Source organism: Heloderma suspectum, chromosome 5, assembly GCF_057233095.1.
Source record: "Heloderma suspectum isolate Gila_16-S chromosome 5, 16-S_ref, whole genome shotgun sequence".
Taxonomy (NCBI): Eukaryota; Metazoa; Chordata; class Lepidosauria; order Squamata; family Helodermatidae; genus Heloderma; species Heloderma suspectum.
This window is the reverse complement of record NC_139462.1, coordinates 85,349,320-85,369,851: the sequence shown is the minus strand read 5'-3', so window position 1 is coordinate 85,369,851 and position 20,532 is coordinate 85,349,320. Positions and strand designations below refer to the sequence as shown.

The 20,532-nt window shown below is 42.2% G+C and overlaps 1 protein-coding gene across 2 annotated transcripts in view; it reads right to left on the bottom strand.

Annotated features, from left to right (window-relative positions):
- Positions 1-20,532, bottom strand: part of TENM3 (teneurin transmembrane protein 3) — a 445,596-nt gene that overhangs the window by 106,348 nt on the left and 318,716 nt on the right. For both annotated transcript variants that reach the window (XM_084856497.1, XM_084856499.1), the window contains exon 12: positions 5,432-5,632. In XM_084856497.1, the coding sequence (XP_084712623.1) occupies positions 5,432-5,632 (201 nt within the window). The remainder of the gene's footprint in view (positions 1-5,431; positions 5,633-20,532) is intronic.

The following is a 20,532-nucleotide window of genomic DNA, read 5'->3' as shown; positions in this document are numbered from 1 at the left end:
GGTTCTTTTGCCCCCACGATCATCTGAACACAGCCATTGACTCTGGAGATATCATGACTCAGCCTCCCCACTTCTCAGGGGCCCTATCTAAGTGGAGGAGTTTTTATTTTATACTGTTTTCCTCCACCCCCCTCATGCTTCTCAACATAGTCTTACACATCTCCTGACATTTCTTCTCCCCATCGCTTTTCACTCTCAACTTGTACCCGATCTTCAATTGCCAGTTTTTTTCCTCCCTCCTTCCCGCTGCTTTTACATTCCCTCCTATAATAGTTTTCCTCTCTTATCCCCTTCCTCATTATTCCCAATTTTAAAAAAAATATTATTAAAAATATTACCCTTCCTTTCTAAGCAACTCCCACTGCCACATCTGCCTGTGGAGCGTACATGCTGTGACCATGGCCCAGGTTGGTCAAGCAAACGGGCACTGGGCAGTCTGAAGCATGGAGACGCACATGAAAGTGGCTTGAGACCCACTAGTGGGTCCCAGCTCACAGTTTGAGAAACAGTGATCTACAGTATTCAATTTCTTGTTTGGGTTCCTATGAAAATTAAGGGCAATTGATACACTTTGTTCTTAAAAGTAATACAAGGAGTGAAATAACATCCCAGTCTATCTGCATTCATCTTTCCTTCTTTTTTCTTTCTTCCTTTTCCTTCTTCGTTTTTTAAGAGAATATAGTTTTCTGTGAAGGTAATATCAGGAGGAAAACACAATGTAACATAGCCTAAGGGATATAGCTTAAGTCTCTTAGGACAAAGCTAGCATAGCCATATGCCGGTCCATACGCCTATTATACAACACCAGTTTCCTTATAAAAGAACAGCAATCCTGAAAACAAAGACCAGAAATTATTTGTGATGGATATTGAAAAGCAAGTACAAATAAAAAGGGCTAAAAAGAATCCTTTCCCCATGACTACTTTGCTCTATTTCAAAGCGATGTACAGCGTTAAGCATAGAACCAAGTATTGTGACACTTTTTATGTGCCGGAATGTGCACTAGCCAAGAAAACTTTTCTCATATAATGCTTTCTATTGTGAATTAGGTTTTTTTTTTAGAATAATGAAATCTTTATAAGATTGATTAACTTCAGAATTTAAAAACATCAACCCCTGCTCTGGAGAAAGGGGTGTATTTCAGAGACCTCACCTTTTCTCTTCAATCTAATCAATTTTTCATTAAAGTGAAAGTGTTTATCAGCTTTTAGCACACTTGCTTTAAGCAAGGTATGTGAGTCTTTGTAATGAACTTATTAATTAGAGTTAATTTAACTGAAGTGGAATTGGCGGGCTAATTAATGGACAAACTGCTGATGAAGATAGAGTTGATTTTAAACCCATAAACCCTTTGATGGAACAAAACAGCTTATTCTTTCCCCTATTAGGTTCTTAACTTTTTAAAAAATTAGGAACATTTCGATATTAATTATTTGTAGGATATCTGAAACATGACATTCTATGTTTATCTGGTAGGTTATGAACATTTTGGAGAATGACTAGAGAACTAATTTAGCATAGTTAGCAAAAAAACCCACCCTCTTTAGTAAAGAATGTGACAACATATAATGCATATTATATGCATGTGGGTGGCATCAGAAACTGTAGAATCTATGTTTTCACTGAAACTGATAGAATGAGACTTTACATACTGTCATTTATGTTCATATATTAACTGGACCTGGCAAATTTTCTACATAATGCAAGCGTGTTTGCTTTTGTTAGCAGTATTAACAAATTAAGTCAGGAATCTTTCCATGGATGTAGAGCTAAACAGCTTAAGGGGGCATTCCTATAGGGATAGTCGGCCACCTCCAAACTCGGAGGCAACCAGCTATCCAGTGCAGGGCAGGAGGAGCAAGGAGGGGATCTTCTACTCTGTGCTCCAACTGCTTTGCATTTGTAGCTAGATGGCTGATTTCGGCTGCCTAGCCAGGACGCCTTGGATTGGGGGGGGGGGCAGCGGACGGCATACAGGAAGCATCCTAACAGCGCTTCTGCCATCCCCTCCCCCAGGATTGCCCCCTTTTCGGCTGCTCCGTACTGGTCTTATGAGTGTGGAGCTAGAGACGAACCGCACCACCTATAAGGCAGCAGGGGAGGGGGCGGGGAGTCGGTTTTCTGGGAACCAACCTTGGAGCACTGGCTCTGAGCTCGGTTCCCAGAAAATGGAAAATCCTAGGGCTGTCTAGATGCCGTCTAGCGGCCATAGGATTGCACCCTAAAATGTTTTTAGTTGCTTCAACTATAGCTCTGCCAGCTTATCCACCAAGTAAGCTAAAGTACTTTGATTGGAAGAGATTTTTAGTGTTATTCAGATAACCAATGTTGGTTTCAGTCTTATTTATTTATTTATTTATTTATTACATTTATATCCCGCCTTTTTTCCTCCAAGGAACTCAAGGCGGCGTACATAATCCTCCTCATCCTCCTCATCCATTTTATCCTCACAACAACAACCCTGTGAGGTGGGTTGGGCTGAGAGTCTGTGACTGGCCCAAAGTCACCCAGTGAGCTTCCATGGCCGAGTGGGGACTAGAACCCGGATCTCCCGACTCTCAGTCCAATGCTCTCACCACTACACCACACTGGCTCTTGGTAACTTCAACAGTCATGATATTATTTATTTATTTATTTAATTTCATTTCTATACCGCCCAATAGCTGAAGCTCTCTGGGTGGTTCACAAAAATTAAAACCAAACAACACACAATAAAACAATTTAAAATATATAGAACATTAAAACCACAATATAACAATACAACCACAATAAAACCTAGCAGCAGTACAGGAGTTTAAAATACAGATTTAAAACAGCAAAGATAAAAATTTAGAAAGCTAAAATGCTAAAATGCCTGGGAAAATAAAAAGGTCTTCACCTGGCGCCGAAAGGAGTACAATGTAGGCGCCAGGCGAACCTCACTAGGGAGCTCATTCCAGAGCCGTGGTGCCACAACAGAAAAAGCCCTCCTCCTAGTAGCCACCCTCCTCACTTCCTTTGGCAGGGGTTCACGGAGAAGGGCCGCTGATGATGATCTTAAGGTCCGGGCAGGCACATATGGGAGGAGGCAATCCTTCAGGTAACCTGGCCCCAAGCCGTTAAGGGCTTTGAATGTTAACACCAGCACTTTGAATCGGGCCCGGAAATGGACTGGCAGCCAGTGCAGCTGGAAAAGTACTGGCGTAATATGAGCTCACAGTCCAGTCCCTGTTAACAATCTTGCTGCCCTATTTTGGACCAGCTGAAGTTTCCGGACCGTTTTCAAAGGCAGCCCCATGTATAACGCATTGCAGTAATCCCGACGAGAAGTTATCAGAGCATGGATAACTGTAGCTAGGCTATCTCTGTCCAGATAAGGGCGTAGTTGGTATACCAGCCTAAGCTGATAAAAAGTGCTCCGTGCCACTGAGTTCACCTGTGCCTCAAGTGACAGTTCTGGATCCAAGAGCACCCCCAAACTACAAACCTGATCCTTTAGGGGGAGTGCAACCCCCTCCAGAACAGGTTGAATATCACCTAGCCGGGCAGACGAACCACCCACTAACAGTACCTCCGTCTTGTCTGGATTGAGTTTCAGTTTATTAGCCCTCATCCAGTCCATTACCATGCCCAGGCACTGGTTCAGAACAGCCACTGCCTCACCTGGTTTTGATGAGAAAGAGAGGTAGAGCTGGGTGTCATCTGCATATTGATGGCACCTCAGCCCACACCTCCGGATAACCTCCCCCAGTGGTTTCATGTAGATGTTAAACAGCATGGGGGATATAATAGAGCCCTGTGGAACCCCATGGCACAATTGCCATGGCACAGAGCAATAATCCCCCAGCACCACCTTTTGGAATCGGCCATCCAAGTAGGAGCGGAACCACTGAAGTGCAGTGCCTCCAACTCCTAACCCAGACAACCTATCCAGAAGGATACCATGGTCGATGGTATCGAAAGCTGCTGAGAGGTCCAGGAGAATCAACAGGGTTGCACTCCCCCTGTCCCTCTCCCGGCAGAGGTCATCCCACAGGGCGACCAAGGCAGCTTCCGTTCCAAAACCAGGCCTGAAGCCCGATTGAAATGGATCTAGATAATCTGTTTCATTCAAGAGTGCCTGGAGCTGTCCTACAACCACCTGCTCAAGCACCTTGCCCAGGAAGGGGATGTTGGATGTTGGCCACTGGCCTATAATTGTTAACATCCTCTGGGTCCAGGTTAGGCTTTTTCGGGAGTGGTCTAATTACCGCCTCTTTTAAAGCGGCAGGCACCACTCCCTCTCTCAAGGAGGAATTTACAACCTCCTGGACCCAGCCGGACAACCCCTCCTTGTTTGATTTAATAAGCCATGAAGGGCAAGGGTCAAGCACACAAGATATGGTAGGATTCTATGGAACTAGGTAATATGAAGTGCTCTAAGTGTGATGTCCAACCCATCAATAATACGAATGGGCAACTTGCATACTAGCTGAAACAGAATATAAGAGCTAAGCATCTTAAGGCAGCACAACTGTCTCATTGGCCATGTTTGCAAGTGCATGAGCAGGAATCAGCTGCAGTGAGCCTTTGGCGTGTGTGCTGCTCCATCCCCTCTCTTTATTCTGCATGGCCTAGAGGAGGAGTTTGGAAGCTTTTGCTTCTGTTTCAGTTAAATACAGCTTCCTGCATTGTCCAAATCAGCAACTATGGTTAACATTAACTAGAGTTACTTTAAGCATGTCAGCTTTAGAAACCATGGTTTGAAGTAGGCTAATTTTTAATTAACTATAGTTAACATTAACCAGTTTGTGGCTGCAGATGACATGACAAACTGCAGTGAAGGGATAGTGGGGGAAAAGCTTCTGACTTCCTTCTCCTGGCTGCATGAGAGAAGGAAAGGAGAGGGGGAGAGTGCACAATGCTTGCTATGGCTTGTTCCTGTTTGTGCATGTCACACTAAACCATGGATTAGTGTGAGATGCGAACATAGCCACTGTGGTATCACAAGCTATGACGTGAACGTTATTACATTGTTTCAGGTTGATACCTCAGCACAAATGGATTGCAGCACAGCCTGGCTTGTATTGTGAATGTACAATATTTGAATGATTTTGCAGAGGTCTGTTTAATTGAAGACTGGTAAGTCTATGAAGTAGATGACAAACTTTTGGACATATGGTACGTAGTCAAACATGTAAGGTGTCAACTGGACTCTCTCCCTCATTCAACTACATACTGGCAGCACCCTGCAATCTTTGGCAACCCTCCCACCCCCATCCACACACAACCCATACTTGATTGTACTACCGTCGCAATTAAGAATTTCTGTAATTTCTGTTTGCATTAGTTGTAGACTTTGGCTATAGATTGGGTTGTAGACTACTGCACTAAATGCAATATCATCACAGAATATTTTTAAATTGCTCAGTGTTGGCAGTTAAAGCAAAAAAGAGTTTTTAAAACCCCTTACCATTGGAGCAGTCAGGACCAGTCCAATTAGGGTCACAAGTGCAAGTGCCACTTTCCTGAAGATACGTGCCATGGCCAGAGCACTGGTCTGGGCACATAGTCTTCAGTATTTCACAGTTGCTACCACCCCATCCTGGATTACAATGGCACTCTCCATGGATACACATACCGTGACTTGAACAGGCTGGATCTAAACAGTCAGCTGAAACAAAAAGACAGTATGGCATCTATGAGTTCCATCATCACTTCCCATTAATTAAGCTGTACTCTATTCATGTTACCAATGAGCAAAGCAGCATATAGATTCAACAATCTGCATAATTCTCTTATTAAGCCCTGGAAAATGAGTGAGCGTACAAAACAGAAACTTTCAATCCCAGCTACAGAGCTTTTTAACAACAGGTTAAGAGAACACACAGCAACAAATATCAATATAGGAATAACATAAGGTACATATTCTAATTACTAAGTGGTCTAGAAAAAGACCTACGTAGCTGTAACTGTGCCATAAAATACGATTTACTAACACTGTATAATGATTGTTTTAACTTTCCTTGAAAAAAAGCATAAGGCTGGGTAAAAGCAAACAAGCAAACAAACAAAAACACCCCAGAACGCAATAAGAGACGTTCTGGTAATGGCTTAGAAACCAGAAGCCTAGTCTGAAATTGATCTCTCCAATTCCTTTTCATGTCCCAATATAATGTGTTTTGCACACTTTCCAATATCTGCAAATTCCATGCATAACTATCATCAGTCCCTCTGACATCCCCAAGTAAAAAACATTTGGAGAAATTCTACAACTTCTCCTGCTCTCCTTGCCACAAATCTTGAAACCTAAACCATGGGTGTCCACAGGGATTTTTCCATGGGAAGGGGGAGGGCAAAGCTACACAGTGGTGTGTTATTTTAATTTGCACACATAGCACATGGTCCTACAACACAGCTGTGCATTTTCTTGTGTGCCTACACATGCTTTGTTGCTTACAGTCATATTCCATTACATTTTGAAGCCTACCCAAGGTGGCAGAAAATTCTGAGAATTTGACAGCACTAATGCAGAAGAGCATTCTCGTCAAGCTTCACACAACAGGCATCATAAACTTTATTTGGAGTGAGGGATATAAAAAAAAACTAAGATCAAGAGGAGAAAAACAGATGCACAGAGAACAACAGTCTTAAGAAAGTCATATTCAATATTTCATGGCATCACTGTCTTTAACCTAACATTGACGGTTTCACCTGAGAGTTCCTTCTTTTCTTGTTATTGCTAAACACTTGGTTGTCAGAAATCTTTGCTGATCTACTCCAAATTGCCCAAAGAAGCAAGAGCTGAGATAAAAAACTGAAATGAATGCCTATGTTTGACTGGTAGGCAACTTCATTTTTGTGAGACTGTAAGTTTAAGTCTAGCATGTTTATGGTAAGATTTAATTGTAGCTGTGTTATGTTTTAAGTAAGACAGAAATATTTAAATTTTTAAAAAATCTGATTAAGGGAGCAATCCTATGTCCTCCCAGACAACGTCGGGGGGGGGGGGGCAGAGGATTCTTTGGTTCCCGGGGTCCAAAGCAGGAAACAGGGCTCCAACCTCGGAGTACAGAAACCATGCACCCCTCCCCCTCCCAGCCAGTGCAATTCTGGCTACGTCTCCCTGCTCAGAAATGGAGTGCAGAGATGGGGAAATGGGGTGTTCCTGGGGGCGGGGTAGGGAGGACATTGGGGCATCAGCCATACGTTTCCTATGGCTGCTCCAGCCTCCTTCCCTCCTGCTTCAAAGTGCACCTGCTAGACAGGAGAAATTGCGTGTCTAGCATAAATGCTGGGCGGCTGGCGATCACCTCTGCGTTCCAGCAGCCCTGCCCTAGATACTCAGCAGCCTCCGAGTTTGTAGGCTGCTGACTATCTTCATAGGATTGCTCCCTTAAATAAAAAATTGATTTTTAAATTTTGTTTAAAAACATTGTTTTTTATCCACCCTGGTCAATATCTGGGGGCGGAGTGCGTGTGTGTGTGTGACCTGCTCAGCTTAGAGTCCTCTCCTAGGCTCTACTCTGTGGGCAACATATAATAGATTCAAGTACCTTCAAAACACTCTTCTTTATTACTACAATAAATGAGAAAGCAGTAAGAGTGGAGCTGCATGGTTGGAGCTGTCTCTGTTCCAACAAGGCCTGCACTAAAAGAGAAAGGGAGAGGCCCCACCCAGGCGTCCGGCACATGCTCCCTTAAAGCTATATGCACACATTTATACATCCCAACAACCCCCTCTGGACCTTAATAAATTGCACTGGTGCTACACAGCCTCCTCCCCTCTCCATGTCCCTAAAACAAAGAAACTCCTTGTTGAAGCAAGGAATTTAAGAAAGTATTATAATTCAAGTTTTAGTACTTTGGTTAAGGCTTTAAGAGCTAGCTAAGGCCCTAATACTACAGATTTGATGCTGAAGAGGCAGTTTGCAAAAGGGGGGTCGAGGGCAAAATTTTGTAAGAGTAGGAAAAGTTGTCAAGCACAGGAATAGAAAGAGGAAGTACAAAGTGTGGTTAGCTGCTGGGTGGTAACAAAATTTGGAAAAGAACTGTCTGGTGCTGATAAGCATGTTTTCATTTTGTGATTGGGACCTCTCACCTTCTTCCATATTTTGTGGATGCTTCTGCTCTTATGTTAATCAGTATACTAGCTTGTAAGAATATATAATGGACTGTTTTGTGATGAAGGGGCATAGCCTTGTACTGCAGTAGATACCCTCTGTATTGTATAGGTTCTCCTCAGCAGCTGTTTGGGCTTTGATTTTGGCCAAATAAAGTATCTGAAGGAATTGTACTCCAAAACAGAATTGTGGTGAATTTCTGCAACGCAACCAACACACCAGTAGACTGGAGAACTACACTGGACTACATTGCAGAGTTGTCATACACTACTCTAATTGCCCCACTGCCCCAGTAAAATGGGAATGAAGGGCATAGCAGCACTGGACTACTTTGCAGGGCTGGCATAACCCACACTCTCTCAGCCATAGCCCTGACTCCTGCAATGTAGAGGCAATAATGATGAACTTTATTCACAAAGATTGTCAGAGTAATTTTTTTTAATGTTTACAAACTTAGAAAAATATTTAAAAGACCTGTATTAGAAAGATCATAAACTCCTGTCTTCACTCTTACCTTTTCTTTTTGCATAGACAAACTACTGTTTAATCTGAGTTAGATTAAAATTCTGGATTTCTGAATTGATTTTTTGAGGCAGCACTCACTTCCCATCAGGGAAGCCCCCCCGACCCCCTGGCTTTAAAAGAGAGCTTTGGCTATTGGTGCGGTATAGAACTGTAATAAATAAATAAAATGAACCAGGATGTTTGACACATCCCTGACAGTGGATGTGTCAAACATTGCTATGATTTCACTCACTGGACAAAAGCCCTGAAAGGTGGGAGCAGGCTATATTTGCTTACAAAACAAATGGACATAGTAGCAACTGTGCATTTTGCCTCCTATCTCAGGGTCTACAAGAGTTAGAGACGTGCTTTTTTAAAAACAAAACCTGGGAATCTGGGGATTATGGCTCATCCAGGGGGTGCAACTGCCCCCCTTGCCCCTTCCTGCTGATAAGGTAAAGGTGTCCCCAACCAGTCGTGTCCGACTCTAGGGTGCGGTGCTCATCCCCGTTTCTAGGCCGAAGAGCCAGCGCCGTCCGAAGACGCTTCCGTGGTCATGTGGCTGGCATGACTGAACACCGAGGTGCACGGAACGCTGTTACCTTTTCCGCCGAGGCGGTACCTATTTATCTACTTGCAATTTCTTGCTTTCGAACTGCTAGGTTGGCAGGAGCTGGGACTGAAGACAGGAGCTCACTCCGTCACGCAGCACTCGGGTCTCGAACTGCTGCCCTGCCAACCTTCCAGTCTGCAGTTCAGCGTCTTAACCACTAAGCCACCGCAGCCCTGCTGATACCCATGACCTAAACAGATTTTGCAAATTAAGTTATGTTGAGCAGTGGACAGTAGTATTAGTTCTTTTGACAAAGTCCCTCACCAAAGACTCCTGAGAAAACTTAGCAGTCATGGAATAAGAGGAGAGGCCCTCTTATGGATCAGTCACTGGTTAAAGAACAGAAAGCAGAGAGTAGGAATAAATGGTAAATTCTTCCAATGAAGGGAAATAAATAGTGGGGGTCCCACAGGGATCTGTATTAGGACTAATGCTTTTCAACCAGTTCATAAATGATCTCGAATTAGGAGTGAGCAGTGGAGTGGCCAAGTTTGCAGATGACACCAAATTATTTAGTGTGGTTAAAACAAAAAGGGGTTGTGAAGAGTTCCAAAAGGATCTCTCCAAACTGGGAGAATGGGCATCAAAATGGCAAATGTGGTTCAAGGTAAGCAAGTGTAAAGTGATGCATGTTGGGGCAAAAAATCCCAACTTCAAGTATAGGTATCTGAGCTGCCGTGACTGACCAGGAAAGTGATCTTGGGGTTGTGGTGGGCAGCTCAATGAAGATGTCAACCCAGTGTGTGGCCACTGTAAAAAGGGCAAACTCCATGTTAGGCATAATTAGAAAAGGAATTGAGAATAAAGCTGCCAATATCATACTGCCCCTATACAAATCTATGGTGCAACCACACTGGGAATACTGTGACCAGTTCTGGTCACCACACCTCAAAAAAGATATTGTAGAGGTGTAAAAAGGGCAAAAAAAGGGCAACTAAAATGATCAAGGGGCTGGAGCATCTCCCCTATGAGAGAAGGTTACAACAGCTGGGCTTGTTTAGCTTGGAAAAAAGGAGGGAAAGGGGAGACGTGACAGAGGTCTACAAAATTATGCATGGTGTGGAGAATGTGGATAGAGAGACATTTTTCTCCCTTTCTCAAAATACTAGAACCCGGGGTCATCTTATGAAGCTGATTGGTGGGAGATTCAGGACAGATAAAAGGAAGTACTTTCATGCAGCACATAATTAAACTATGGAATTTGCTACACAGGATGTAGTGATGGCCACCAATTTGGATGGCTTTAAAAGGGGGGTTGGACAAATTCCTGGAGGAAAAGGCTATCAGTGGCTACTAGTCTTGGTGGCTATGTGCTACCTCCAGCACCAGAGGCAATGAGTCTATCTACACCAGTTGCTGGGGAACATGGGAGGGAGAGTGCTGTTGTGTTCATGCCCTGCTTGTGGGTTCCTGGTCAACAGCTGGTTGGCACTGTGTGAACAGAATGCTGGACTAGATGGACCCTTGGTCTGATCCAGCAGGGGTCTTCTTATGTTCTTATGTACTAGTGTACAATGCCCTAAACAACTTGGGACCAAGATACCTGAGAGAGCACTTTCTCCTTTACCAACCTGCCTGGTCATTGAGGTCATTGGAGGGCTTGCTCCTGGTGGTTCCATATGGGCCTATGACCCAACTGGAATCCACCAGCAGAAGAGCCTTCAGCATGGCGGCCCCCTTTCTTTGGAATTCCCTGCCCCTGGAGGTCAGGAAGGCATCAACACTGTGTTGTTTCCAGTGCCTCCTGAAAACAGCACTGTTCCAGGAGGCATTCCGTAATTGAGCAGTTATGGTTTTTAGTGGCACTGTGTTTTTTTTAAACAAGTATAATTTTAATGTGGTGTTTTAATCTTTTTATTGTTTTATTTCTTGTGTTCACTGCTCCGAAATCTGTGCTAGGTTTGGAGCGGTATATAAATATTGTAAGCAAACAAACAAACAAACAAATAAAATCAATGTATATGTATATCCCATCCTACCCCAACAGCGCTTATGCACCACAGAGATTTTATACAGAGCTGAAGGGTCTATGTCCCTTAAGTTTCGCAGTCAAAGTAAAATTTGAGCATTGTTGAATGTTATGAATGTAATTTTGTTAGTAGGGTGTTAGATAAGCAAAAATAATATTTTAAAACCTGTGCTTTTTAAGTCAGTTTCATTTAGGCTGCAATCCTAAACACACTTACTAGGGAGAAAGCTCAACTGAACACAATGGGAATTTCTTTTAAGTAAACATGCAAAGGTGTGCTGTTATTATTTAACCAAATATAATAACATCATAAAATATCAAACAGAGTTAAATAAAGGTCAAATTCAAATGTGATTAGAATCAACATCTTGAGTATCAAGACATTTTGGTTCATTTTCTGAGTGGCCACAGCAAATTCTGCCACTTTTTCTGTGACAAATTTGATAAAAGAAAAACATCAAAATCTACAAAAACATCAAAATTAACTTGACTCTACAAGCAAGGTATTTATGTATTCTTCCAAAAGTTCAGTATAAATAGCACAATGATGTATTCAACAGTTTCCATTTCTTTGGCTCCAAAAATACTATTGGAGGCACACTTGTGCCTCCAACAGATAAGGCGATCAGTCAAAAAAGGATTTCGCCATGTTAAATGAAAATCAGGGAGGTAGGTTATTCTAACCTTAATAAAATTGAAAGGGTTTCACCAACCTTCCTGAAAACTGCATGTGCCAGACAGAAATGTCTATTTTATATAAACTGAAAATTTCAGGAAGATTGATTAAAGATTGAAGGAGAAAGGGAAGTCAACAAAAAAATAAAATAAATACTCAGTCATGCAGTTTTGGCACTGAAAACATGTGTTGGCAACCATTTGTGTCCATCATTTGCCAAAAAGCTGGAAGCTATATAAGAAAACCATGTATGTTTTCCTATTCCCATTCTAGGGAAAGGGTGGAATAGAATTTCTTGTAGTTGGTGGAATGGAATTTCTTGTTTTAAATTATTTACTTATTTTTAAAATAATTTTTATTGGTATAATGAACCCTTATGAGATCTCATAAGCCGGCACTCAGAATGTTGAGCAGTGGGAGGGGAGTAATTGCTGTGTAGAGAAAAAGTAGCAGCAGCTAATTGAGTTTCTGGGTCCTCTGTGTATGTGTACACACACAAGCAATCACCTCAGCATGACCAGACCCCACTACTTCTGTTTACTGGTCTGCACTCCCAGCTATTTCCCTTCTTCCTCTGCTTCCCCCCTTTCCCCTTAATCGTGTGTATTACCAAGGTCCCTTTCTGGATTCAAGTGCTGGGAACAGAGGGCTTAGAAGGAAGCTATGTCATGCCATGAATGGGAGTGAAACTTTGCTCCATAAGCAGGCCTGTCTTTCCTTGAGGGCAGAAAGTTTTGCTGCCTGGAGTTTGAGAAGGAGGCAAGCAGCTAACAAAGCTGTGGTCAAGCCATGGAATTATGGAGCAGTATGAGAAAAGGTTACATTTTTTACTCCCTGCAGCTAGCAGCTCCACAAATCCAGAGTGTTCCCATGTACCCTGATAAGGCCTAGAGTAACATCAGCTGCCTAAAACAATGACAAACTGTTCATTTGTCATTGTTTCTGCAGGTTTCTGCCCCCTCCCCATGTCATTCAGAACCAAATTTTCCAGTTAGCAACTACAGAAAAGAGCCAAACAAAAAGCAAAAAATTGAGGGCTGTCAAGGGATTAAAGAAAGCAACAGCACGCTGTGAAAAAGATAAGAACCACCTTTGTTCCAGCCTGACTTGCTTGATTTTTACCTTTTGCTTAATTCTGAACTGTATTAGCAGATTTTGATTTGTTTTGAGGTTTTTTTTTGTTTTTTGCCACCCTTTTGGGAGAAGAAAAGTCCTCTTTTCTCTTATTGAACATGTTTTCTCTTGGCTTTGAGACTATTTGGGGCATCTTTCCCCAAGCCAGTTTCTCTGAGCCAGGCACCTGGCACCTGAGCAGCTTGGTGTAGTTTTTGCCTGCTATCTTATTTCGCTCACTGGTGAAGGATGGGCTTCACAACATTTTTCAGTTTAAAATATTGTCTCCACTCTGCCTGTATTAATTTTACCTACCTGGACTTTGCTGAGTTCTACACTATGGATTCTAGGAGATGTCTCTTTCAACCTTCCTCTGGGTCCATGAAAGCCTGGTCTTCAGATCTCTGCTTAGGATCTGCAGAGGTAGCTATACACTCCTTTTAATCTCCCCCTCCCCCTCACTCTCTCCCTTTTCTCTAAAGGTTTAGACCATACTGCTATACAGCTGAAAGCTTCAAACACTGCATTTAACTAGTTTGGATTGGTGGAAGTTTAAGTACAGCTATGTACAACTGAAACGGCTACTGGGCCTACTTGGGCCTACTAACATTGCTGTGGGCCTACTAACATTGGGCCTGCTGGGCCTACTAACATTGCTATTTTTAATAGGCTTTTGCAAGAGTTAAACTGTAGTGTCTTTTTGCATAGTATTTGTACATGTATTTTCTTTGTAATTATTGTATGTTTCACATTTTACTTCTGTATGTTCTTCTGCATTTCATTTTCTTTATAAACCATTCATATCTTAAGACTTCTCATGTGGCATGATTTCATTTGTTTAACAACTTAAAAGAGTATTCACTATTTTCCTGCTTAAGTTTTAAAATATATTTTTTGAAACATATTGAACTTTTAGACAGCTTTTTAGATAGCAGGGATCTGTATTGGGACCAATGCTTTTCAACTTGTTCATACAGTGTGGTATAGTGGTTACAGTGTTGGACTGGAACCTGGGAGATCTGGGTTCTAGTCCCCACTCGGCCCTGGAAGCTTACTGGGTGGCTTTGGGCCACTCGCTGACTCTGAGCCTAACCTACCTGACACAGTTGTTGTGAGGATGAAATGAAGGAGGAGGATGTCCATGGAAGCTGCCTTGGGTTACTTGAAAGAGGAAGAAGGGCAGGATATAAATGTAATAATAACAAATGTAGTAGAAGTTGTAGTAATAGTAATAATAATAAATGATCTGGAGCTAGGACTAAGCAGCAAGGTGGCCAAGTTTGCTGATTACACCGAATTATTTAGGGAAGAAGAGGGATTGCGAAGAGCTCCAAAAGGATTGCTCCATAGTTGGAAAAATGGACATCAAAATGGCAAATGCAGTTCTGTATAAGCAAGTGTAAAGGGATGCACGATTGGGGGCGGGGGGAATCCCAACTTTACTTGTAAACTTGTGACTGATCAAGACAGAGATCTTGGGCTTATGGTTGACAGCTTTATGACAATGTCAACCCAGTGTGCAGCTGCTATGAAAAAAGGCACATTCCATGTATCCCAAGGCATAATTAGGAAAGGAAATGACTTGGCTGAGGGGATGGTAAAATGCTGCAAGGCACTGATGTTTCAACACACTTGTAACGCCCCCCCCCCCCCAATCCATGACTTTCTGGTTCAAGTCAGGCAAATACTGTATGAGTGTTATAGAAATTTCAGCTTTAATATGTCTAGCTTAGCTTAAGCTGTTCCATGTAGCTAGATTTTTGTGTGTGTTCTACTTCTGTATAAAACTGTTATGCTAGCAAAGATATAGTGCCTTATCAGGGACTCAGGAATGTCAAGAACATAGTATACAAGAGTACATGACTATCTCTCTGCTACCTCTCTCTGCGCATGCCTGAGTATGTGAAAGGCATTTCCCGTTTCCTGTTTCCTTCTCAGCTAGACAAAGAGATTGATAGAGCGCAAGCGTAAGACAGCCCCCAAAGACTTTGTGTATATAAGATTCTGGATCACACTACTTGATTGCCGTCTTTGTTGGTGCACAAGCCCCAAAGATTGCCTTATTCTGCAGAATAAAATCGTGTTGGACCAGATCTCTGCCTCCTCTCGTTCTTGGTAAACAAATTGGATGAGTCTACCAGGGATAGAGCACAATTTTTGTAACATGAGGACAGTAATTTCACATCTTCTCAGGGCAATTTCTGCGGATTCAAACAAAAAGAAAAGTGCAAACTTCCCAGTTACGCAGGATTCTTTGTAAAATAGAATCAGAAGTATGCTGTATCATGCACTCAGAAACTTTCATTAATTTTTATCACAGAAGCTTCCACACTGCCAGTCACTTTTTCAAAACCACTTTTGAGTGAGAGATATAGATTGAAATTGTATGCAAACCTATTTATGTACTGCATTTTATTCTGCCTTTTAGCTCAAAAGTCTCCCAAGGTGACTTACAAAGATAGGAAATAAGACAGCCCCTGTCCACAGACATAACACAAAAGGAAAGGGGATTAGGAGGGAGGAGGAAACACAGAGCCAAGATGGGAAGCCATGTGGCGTAGCTGTTTCTCATTACACATTGCATGGTGCATTGCATGGTGCAATGTGAATACACATTGCAAGAACACAATGAAAAAGGAGGATCATCAAATCAAACATGCTATAAAGGCTTTGGATAAGTCAAGTTTACAACCCAACAAACCACATGCCCATTGAACTAAAATAAACAGTACGTGAAGACAATTCCTGACTGCAGGCTTACACTCTAAAAAGACATGACACACAAGGAAAAAAGAAAAGGGAGGGGTGGGGGGGGAAGGATGCAATCCTAGGCACATTTAGGGAGAAATAAGTTCTACAACTCCCAGCATTCCCCAGCCAGCCTATCAGTAGGAATGGTGCTGCTTCTCACTCTCATCTCCCTCAGCACAGCCTGCTGGAATGTAATTTTTAGGCCGCCTTTAAGGGTAGAACTTAGAGGATAAAAATTCAAATGGAATTTTTTTTTTAAAAAAAATAAGCATTTTATTTTTGAAACAGATTATGTTTTTCTACAAGAAAACAGTGCTGATTCTGAAGTAAATGTGTTCAGCATCAGGATAGCAGAAGCAAGCTCCATTTTATTTCAGCAGTCATAATTGTGATATAATTTAAGTGAGTTTAAAGAATAAAACTACACATGCTCAGAATACTATTATTTTTTAATCAGGGTTGGCGAACAATTGTACACCATGGATTGGTGAGGCAGGGGTGTGAACGTTCCTGTATTCCAAAGGCTGCTTTTCTGTGTGATTCTGAGAATATCATGTGTTATTTTAATTATGATCATTATCATCGATGTTACGGTTTGGGGTGTTTTTGTGTATGTGTGAAGGGGGGGCGGTTGCAAAGGGTTCCTGCTGGCTTCCAAGGGAGATGATTATCAATATCATCATTACATACAAAGGGATGCCTATACTTTCCCCTGAGCAACCCAATCCTTACTTCCTACAAGTAAGATCTGCGTAATCTGGAGAGCTTCGGCTATTGTGCGGTACAGAAATAAATAAATCTGTACTGTGCTGCTTCTGAGTAGGCCTGCTCTGGTGGATAATTTGTGATGGATTTTAGGGTGCTTTCAGAACAAAAGCATGGATGTTGGGAGGCTTTCAGAACTTGTTCATATGTTCCAAAGGCTGATTTTCTATGTGGCTCTGAGATTATCACATCTTATTTTAATTATTATCATTGTTATGGCCATGTGGACTCTCTGCTCCCATTCGTTATCTTAAAGTCACCTGACTCTCTGTGAAATGGAAGCTACTGCTAGAACAGGTGGATACAAAGGAGTACTTTTGTGTGGTTATGTGATCCCCACCCCCTTTTGCATGTTTTGCGCCTCAGTTTTCTCCTTCTGTGGTATGGGTTGGGGATTCAAAGACTGCTCCTAATCCACTGATCCCCCTTGGCTCTGCCTCTCATGATCCCTTGGCTATGCCTCTGCTGACTTGCCCTCCGTCCCACCATTCAGACTGGCGACTGGCATCCACTGTATGATAGTGGGGTTTAAAATTATGCACGGTTAGAGCAAGTGGATAGGGAGACATTTTTCTCCCTTTCTCAGAATACTAGAACCCAGGGTCATCCCATGAAACTGATTGGTGGGAGATTCAGGACAGGTAAAAGAAAGCCAGCGCGTAGTTAAACTATGGAATTTGCTGCCATAAGATGTAGTGATGGCCACTAATTTGGATGGCTTTAAAGGGGCACTGGACAAATTCATGGAGGATAAGGGTATCAAGGGCCACTAGTCATGATGGCTATAGCAATCTCCACTAGCAGAGTCAGTATGCCTATTTACACCAGTTGCTGGGAAACATGGGTAGGAGGGTGCTGTTGTACTCAAGTCCTGCTTGTGAGTTCCTCATGGGCAGCTGCTTGGCCACCGTGTGAACAGAATGCTAGACCCTTGGTCTTATCCAGCACGGCTCTTCTTATACTCATATTAGAGATAGGACCTCAGTGTTCAGAAGCACTGTACCTCTGATTGCAAAGACACACAGTTGTCCTGGTCCTGTATTGCCTCATGAAGCATCTGAGCCTTACTGTATTGCTAGAGGAATCCTACTGTGAGGTGATTCACACCTTTATTTTGTGAGTCGACCAATGTCTTTACTGGGTGAGTTTATAGTGAGAGATGGGTGTCTCCTTTAATGTAGCTGGACTGAGAGCAGTACTACTGCTAATAATGGTGTGTGGTACATGTTGCTGTATTTCCTAGCAACAGTATGACTGATGATGTTGCCAGTAATGGTGAGAAATGTCAAAGCAGGTTAGGGTGGGGGTGGGGAAAATCGTTTCAAAGATTATTAGGAGGTGCCAAGTAAAAGTGGAACGTGGTGGTGTGGGGGTGGGGAACATAATGATTTTGAGCAGAAATCAGTTGCTACATGTATTAAACTGAAGTATGTTTGTAGAGCAGTGCCTTCTCCCTCCTAAAAGGTATTCACAGAGACTTACATAGAATATGAAGTTAGACAATTGAACTCACAAACCTGACCCCATACATCTTTTCTGGGGTGAAGTGATATTGGGAAGATGCTGTCTAAAACAAATAAATAGTGTGCTGGAAGAGGGTGTTTAAGCCTTCCACTAATCGCTTGTTTTAATCTACAACACCATAACATCACCTTGTTTTATCTTCACCAAGCATCTTAAGATCCAAAACAACCATGGATAGCGTCCTGCAGTATGTGTGCTAGTGGAAATCTCAATATGGGAGAGAATGAATATTTTCCTTTCAGACTCCAAACCTATTCTGTCACAACCAAAGGTCTCGTATTAGAAAGCAACCCCAGTAATCTTGCAGCATCCCTGCTGCTGGAAATCTCGGTGTGGTGTTGAATGATTTTTTTGTCTCATTCCTGTTGGTGCAATAGAAAAACCAGAATAAAAAGCTTGAATTACAATGTAATACAGGCTCACCTTGTAGTGACACACAAAAATAATATAAGGATGGTGAGGGGTGCAAGAAGAGGGCTTCCTCTCACTGTTCAACCCATCCTGCAAGCTACTGTTTAAGCAACAAACATGCATAGGTCACCTCACCATAGGATTCCTCTACAGTAAGGCTCAGATACTTCATAAGGCAATACAGGACCAGGACAACGTGGAGCATCCTTGCTGGTCCCAGGCCATCCTCCCAATCTGAATTTGGGACTGAAAGACCCAGGAAAACTGTGGGTGCAGAGAGGGTAAGTTGTAAGCAAGCACGATTTGTGACATTGCACAACATCATGACTGATCACAGGGCACGTCAGATAAGGCATCAGCCTTAGCTTCCCATTTCCTGGCTTTGTGGAGTTTGGGCCAACGTGAGATAGCCTTATCATCTGGTCTTTTAAACTGGAAGGCTTTTTGATGACTGAATACAGACATTGTTCAGCTGGAATTTTCTGACGCTAGCCCCCTCAAGAGCTAATGGAAGTGTTTGAAGCCTTAAGACACACAAAAATTTACATTAGGGAAAGGATGATAGGTTACAAACAAACTTTCAAAAGCATGGCTAATGTCTGTCAGAGGGAGAAGATAAAGATATATGTATGTGAAAACATTGAGGTTGGAAGTGACTCCATGATCAAAATGGAAAAGTCATCTCTATATATTTCTCAACAAAAGGTTTGATTAATCTGGTATGTATGTATGTGTGTCATCTACCTATGGTGGCTTCCAAAACACCTTGGCTTTGGTTTCACTCTGATTAATATATAACTGCTCTCTCTGACAGATGCCTGAACATTTCTCAAAAGCCACTTCCATTCCTATCTGAGTCAAGGATAGCAGCACTATGTCATCAACAGTAGCAGTGCATTGGATGTGCAGTCCAATGTGGACCTCAGCTCACACATACGCTAAAATCCCATATTGTTCAATGAGATTTGCTTCTAGGAAAGTGTGTGTAGGATTGCAAGATTTAGTTTACTTTATAGGACAGTATGGACACAGGAAAAACATATGTTATGCAGTTCCAAATAATTAAAATACAAATTGAATAAAAATGAGCTAAGAGACAAAACTTGCTTCATCCTTCTTGTGATGGGAATTATCCCAGAGAGATGAATCATAGTTCCTTCTCTAATAGTAGTGTAGGTATAAAGCTTCTTGATCAGGATAAACAGACATCTTTCAATACTGATATGCCATAATGTTAAATACAGTTTGCACCCACTGAATCTGTTAAAAGCAGGAATCAAATCAACACAGGCGGCATATCACCATTTCTTTGAGCCTTAAATATATTTTAATCAGTTTAATAAGGAGAAAGCAATGATCATTGGTACTCTTACCTTTTCTAAATCCAACCTGCTCATCAATAAAGATGTTTGTTTGACAGAACAATCCTAATCCATCTTGCCAGGGGCTCTGCCACTACAAAGACCCCCATTATGCCTACAGAGAGCTCTGCAAGTTAAGCTGTACTGCCAATAGTGTTCCTGTGAGCAGTAGTTGATAGAAGGCTCTGAAATTCCAGGTGCAGGACAGGGCCATTCTTGGATCCACTAGATCCAAAGCCCCTACATTCCCCCAAGGAGGCCCTCACCTATGCTTATGCCATTTTACACAGGGTTCTTTGATTAATCTCATTACTCCAGAAAAATGTTACAGTGGGCCATGGATCAGTCTTGGAGAGTTCTAGGAATGTAATTTAGAAAAGTAAATCAGCTATTTAGTCTCTTCCATAGTTGGGAGCTTGTTGAAAATAAACTTCCCCCTGTTCTGACATGGGGGGCGGAGGTTGTTATAAAAACAGGGCAATGACCTACAAATTCATGAAACTGAGGATTTTATAAGCTAACCTTCTGAGTTATACTAAGGCAAAGTTCAGATATTCATAACAAAAGGCACAGCTTTGAAACTGTATGAAGCTAGCCTAGCTAAAACAAATGGAAGCTGGAAAAGATCTGTTGCCCAAAGACCATTCATCTAAGTGAGACCCTCTTGGGAGAAGTTCCTGGTGGACCGTTCTACTAATCTGTGGCTCCTGTGTTCTGACAGCTGTGTAGTATGCTTAGCCTCTTTAGGAAATAAATGAGTTGCA